This window comes from Limulus polyphemus, unplaced genomic scaffold, assembly GCF_000517525.1.
Source record: "Limulus polyphemus unplaced genomic scaffold, Limulus_polyphemus-2.1.2 Scaffold2378, whole genome shotgun sequence".
Lineage (NCBI taxonomy): Eukaryota > Metazoa > Arthropoda > Merostomata > Xiphosura > Limulidae > Limulus > Limulus polyphemus.
This window is the reverse complement of record NW_013667988.1, coordinates 40,554-46,694: the sequence shown is the minus strand read 5'-3', so window position 1 is coordinate 46,694 and position 6,141 is coordinate 40,554. Positions and strand designations below refer to the sequence as shown.

Genomic DNA, 6,141 nt, shown 5'->3' with positions numbered 1-6,141 from the left:
AAATAAGACCCAAAACTCGACCGCTTTCAAATAGTTGACTATTCTTCTTCAGGACTATTCTTTGTATTATATATTTGATATAAGAATGATCAGTTATTCATTTTACCCTACACTGATGATTTAGTGATAGTTCGTGGTAGAAGAGACTATATACAAGATACGATATAAAGAGATACTGAAAAACTGTAGATGTGTTTTGCAGATTGTAGATATTATGCAGATCAAAACACATGGTAGTGTGTCATGTGGCCAAAACAATCTGTTGCAGGACACACTGTGTTATTAACAGAAGTGATAGTTTAGTGATTTTCCACTTTCTGTATCTCGAACCGTGGCAGTTCAAACAAACACATATTTTCAGTGGATGTGCTCTGACTTCACATACTTAATTTCAAGGCAATCTTTCAAGAAATACTTGAGATATAACATCTCCAATTTTGATTGAATTTCTTTGCACCAAAAGTACTGAAACTTTTATCTGATCAAAAAAACATACTTAACTTTTATGGATTTTTTTCAAATTTAGTACACTGATAGATTTTTTCAACCTACAATTAGGAGTCTCATTTGGTGAAAGTACAAGCAAAGTTTTTCAACCAAAACTGCTCAAATTTGACAAAACTCTTTGTGCTCATCTATACAAAATGTAATGTAAGCTATCTGTGTAAAGTTATTACTACAGCTTCACCTAAGAGTAAAAGTGGACTGTTCTTAGTTTTTGTAATTTGGATTAAAGATGGCTGACTTAGAGCAACAATACTATAAGGTGACAGGACGTGCAGATATATAAATATTGGTTAGGCCAAGCAAACTAGATTAGCAGTTTCTAACTCAATTTTTCAAAAGAATTATACGAGTGGACAGTTATTATGTATTATTCATTGCCAATTTTTCAGCACAACTTTACTAAATTTTATGAAATTATCGTAATTAAAGAGTGTTTAGCATCACATGATGTTAGCTTAAGCAATTAGCATAAATAATGATGCTTGATACAGCTGTACTGATTGCATGGGGGTGATGAAAAGAAACTGTTAATCTAAATGTTATGGTGTTACTATAAAGAAAGCTAATAACACCTGTTTAGAGAGAAATACTAACACCATATATTTTAAAGAATCTGGCTGGCTCTGTAAAGTAAAGGTCTGTTCTGAATAATATGGTTGCAATCCTAAAGCTAAAGTGGGTTATTATCAAGTGTCACTTTCTTACTTGCTGTGATTTGTTGGTGTGTATTAACAAAAAGTCATGATATTTACTCAAAAACACGTTAGATGTGAAAAAAAGGTGTGACCAAAACAGTATCAAGCCTGTGATTTAAATGAATGAAATCAAAATTGGGAGCCAAACTGGTAGCTATACTTATAGCATTAATAAGAATTTTACAGCAAATATTCATTCATTAGTTAGCTAGGCCACATTTTGTTTTACCCACCATCATGACCCAAGTTGAAGAAAAACACGGCCTGGCTAACTAATGAATGTATATGTGATGTAAAATTCTTATCAATGCTCCAAGTGTAACTACCAGTTTGGCTGCCAATTTTGATTTCGTCGCTTTAAGTCTCTATCTTTTTCATTCAATCCTTTATTTGCTGCACCTTTTTTTCACACCTAAGGTGTTTTTGATTAGATACAATATTCAAACAGAATGATGGATAAAAGTATTTTTACTCTTCATCTTGCACTCAAGACTTGAGTCACAATGATATCATCAGTTCACAGATGTAACATGAGTAGAAATACTTTTATAACAAATCTGATTTTTTTTTTGTACAATAGACAAGTTTGCTACCTTTCATGTAGATATACTTATTAAAATCAGAATTATAGTCAACATTCTTTCTTCAGTATGGGATTGGTCCAATGGAGAAATTCCTTGCACATTTAATTAACATATTCTACAGATTGAAAAACAATGGATCATTTCAATTGCAACAAGATTAGATGAATTTGTATTGAAACAGTGAAATGATCTTTAATACCATTATATATCAAAGAAAAAAAATTTAATAATGCTTATGTGAACCTATATGTCCCTAAGATACACTAAATTTAAATAAGGAATAAGAATATTCATATTATTCAGCTAATTAAATTTTGGAAGACAAACTGTATTAGAAGTTATTTATAATCAACAGTTAGTTTCTGAATTAAATATATTTTGAGTTCTTTTTTCAATCTTACTAATGTTATTCATACTTAAATTAAATCTGTAATTTATTTCAATACCTCTGACAATACACATAGGATGCAATATTTAAGAATACTGGCTCTTGGCTCTGCTCTCCCCCTCCAACAATACATGTAACATGTTAGCATTTATGAATACAAGCTCTGCTCCTCCCTTCCACCAATACATGTAGGATGTTAACATTTATGAATGCAGGCTCTGCTCCTCCCTTCCAACAATACATGTAATATGTCAATGTTTATGAATATATATGCTCTGCTCCTCCCTTCTAACAATACATGTCAGATGTCAATGTTTATGAATGCAGGCTCTGCTCCTCCCTTCCAACAATGCATGTAGGATGTCAATGTTTATTACCACATGCTCTGCTACTGCCTTCCACATAGCCATAGGTTTTGAAAACTATGTCACAGATTTCAATACTACCTTCCACAGAGCTACAGATTCTGATGCCTAATATAATCACATAAATTGGAAGTTTGATTACATAAAAAATGCCTCAGTGACAACAGTTACCAAGTTAACCTTTTAACTTGGTTAATAGCTTACTCTTCCTCACAACTGTTGAATATCAAATAATATAAAATACTTTTAGTGACATCTGATGAAAATAAACCTTACTGATGTTTTAAAACATATTATCACATATTAATTTTTTTATACCATTAGAATAAGAATCTTGAGTTTTACTTTGCTGCTCCAAAAATTGATTCATTTCATTTTACAACAACAAAGGAGGCTTCTTTAGTATGTTCCAACAGAACCTGAAGTGTCAATCACCAGCTCTAAAACAACAAAGGAGGCTTCTTTAATATGTCCCAACAAAACTTGAATTGTCAATCACTAGCTCTAAATACAACAATGGAGGCTTCTTTAACATGTCCCAACAGAACTTGAAGTGCCATAATCAAAGCAAAAACTAACAAAACAGATAAAAGCAAGGGTAACAAGAGTATTTACCAGAAAGTAATAACTGTATTTATGGATCAATACTATCTGTATGCATTGTTACAAAAATATTTGCTTTTGGTACAAATTAAGTGAAAAAAAAAACATTTCAAACAGGAAAAATAAACCAGGATATAATATAACAAGTATTCTACCAAATTTGTATCATAATGATAAATGTGGTAATGATAGTATATAAAATGGAATGCATAGACTACAAAACCTTTTAGAAACAGGTGGACAAGTAACGACTAAATGCAAGAAATATGAAAAAAATCAAACATACTTGAATATATCATTGAAAAAATAACAAGACAAAAAATGTCAAAAATAAAAATATTGTATAAAGAATAAAAAACAAATATTGGAGAAATTTTGAAAGTTTTAATAATCAAACAATTAAAACCTAACATGAATAAACATCAGGAGCACAATTATATTTGTATTATATTATTCATATTAAATAATAAAGCCAGATACAGCTAGTGTCATATTAAATAAGATTATGGGACTACATATATGTATACAAGTTCATATTTCAATATTAGACATGCAACAATGTACTTCAAAAATACATTAAATAATCCAATAAAAAGGTGTTTCAAGAGCTTTATACAACAATTTAATATAATAAGTTCAGAATGTAATATTGCTAATTATTAGTTCTAAATAAATACAAATAAGATTAATGTCACCATAAACAAATAAAATCCAGTGTTATTCAATTCAAACCAAAATTCAAAAAGATCAACTTCACATAGCACATTTGGAATATATACTATATTTTGACAGTTGCTCAGCATTGTCAAAAACATGAATGTCACTACAAACAGATACACTCCAGTGTTATCCAATTTAAATAACATCCATTTGGCATAGAATGATAGAAACAAATTTATCTTCTTGTGATAGTAAAATTCAATCTAAGTTTTCTATTTGTGAATAAAGCTGAGATATGTTAGAAACATAGCTCAAGAAGTGTAGTTCACAAGAATAAATCAATGTCTTGATTTGGAGCTATCTCAGACACATTTACTGTAAAAAAATAATAATAATAATTCCATACTTCCTAAAAATACAACTCTTTCTTTACTAGTGAAGAATGTCATAAGTTCATTTCAGTACACCTAAAATTAAAAAATACTAAGAAACAGAAAAAGGTTTCTATCACTAATTTAGTTTTTATTGAAACATAAAACATTAAAGGACAAATTTTTTCTTATGATGTTTAGGAACACATAAAAAAGAAAGAGAAAAGAATGAGACTTCTAATGGCACTTAGCTTGATGTTTGATGGTGTAAAATACATCATGAAACAAATATTTTATATTTTCTAAACATGTTTAACCTGATGTTTAGTGGTGTAAAAACAGCAAGGAAATAAAAATCAACAAATAACAATAAGCACAACAGAAGCTGATACAAGTTAAATCTCAAAATTTCATTCCAAATTGTTAAATAAAACCTGTTACAAAAGAAGTTTACCTTGTGAAAAAATTACGTCCAAATTTAGCCCAGTGATCAATGAGGAGTTCTTCTAGACTTTTTCCTTTTTTAGCTAAAATTGAAAGCCATGCTAGAGCTGCCCAGACTCCATCTTTCTCCCTGAATTGTAAGAAAAGTGTGAAGTTACAGTTTAGGTCACAAGTTATATTTTCATGTTAATACTGGCTTACTAATTACAAGCTTGTGTCTTCTTGATAATTGTTTCCAAAAACTATACACATTAAAATTAGAAATCTTCAGAGGAGATATCATGCCAATACACATTTTTCATTTCTACACGCAAATACCTGTAAATGTACATAATACATTACATTAAAGTAGTTAATATTATTCTTTCAAATAAAAGTCCATATAAACACCAAAATAAATACTAAAACTAATATTATAGCTGTAGCTGATGTGGTTAAACAGATAGTTGCAATGGAAAAACATCAGAAGTGGTATTGTAAATTGTAACTGTGACTAATTCACCCAGCTCGTAACCACAAAAGTATTCATAAGAGTAATTATACTATGATTTTTGATAATCTGTGCACATCTTTATAAAATTTTGCAGGTTATTGGTAAACATAACAAGGTTTTCATGCACAAAATATCAGGTTTTTAAATTAAGTATTAAGATTTTCTCGTAAACATTTTTCTTTCAGAATGTTGACTATCCAACATGTAAAGCAGTTTTAATTTTAAGATTAAAAATATTTTAATGCATCAAAACATTTTCAAATTTCACATGCAAAATCTTTATAATCTCCAGATAATTTTAAATTTTTTTGTAGAAAAAACTATTTTATTTGTTATTTTCACCAGTGTATTTCTGTATGGGTTGGTTCGATATGACGGACTTCATAACCTCAATAAAAAAAATTCATAAAAAATATAAATTATGCTTTTTTCGTTCTAGAATGACTACAAATTATAACACGAAAATACAAATTCTTAGCTTAAATCTCATAACATTATACATTTATGTATATATTTATTATTATCTTTTATTATATTGACTTTTTAGCCATGCCTGGATAACAATACAGAAGTTACAATGATGTGGTGCATGTGCACTCATGTTACTGTATCCCATAACCTTTAGTCTTTACAAAGTGACCTGTGTTGTAGTGGACCATTATTTTGTAAAATATAGTCACATTTCAATTATTATACATTATATATGTAAATAGATTATTACTATTTACAAATAACTTCTTAAATTTATTTTCTTAAAACATAGAACAGTAAATAAAGAAATAAAGTAAACAATTATCTCTTCTAGTTACAACCTTTGTACTCGTTTACCGCTTGTCTTAGGTTGCAAAGCTTTATAAAATTTCCCATGTGGAGGATATAAAAAGAACTTTTTTTAAGTTTTACATATATATATATATATATATATATATATGTATATATCTGCTGTACCGTACACTCCGTCCTTCGGTCCGTACAGCAGTAAAACAAACAAAGGAGGTCTTCTTTAATATCGTCCCAAACCTAAAACTTAG

At 29.1% G+C, this 6,141-nt stretch overlaps 1 protein-coding gene across 1 annotated transcript in view; it reads right to left on the bottom strand.

Moving 5' to 3' along the window:
• Window positions 1–2,828: 2,828 nt before the first annotated feature.
• Window positions 2,829–6,141, bottom strand: part of LOC106466774 (phosphoglucomutase-1-like) — a 13,667-nt gene continuing 10,354 nt past the window's right edge. The window contains exons 8-9 of the mRNA XM_013927075.2: window positions 4,628–4,747; window positions 2,829–2,979 (exon numbers count right to left, since the gene is read on the bottom strand). Of these exons, the coding sequence (XP_013782529.2) occupies window positions 2,967–2,979; window positions 4,628–4,747 (133 nt within the window). The 3' untranslated portion in view covers window positions 2,829–2,966. The remainder of the gene's footprint in view (window positions 2,980–4,627; window positions 4,748–6,141) is intronic.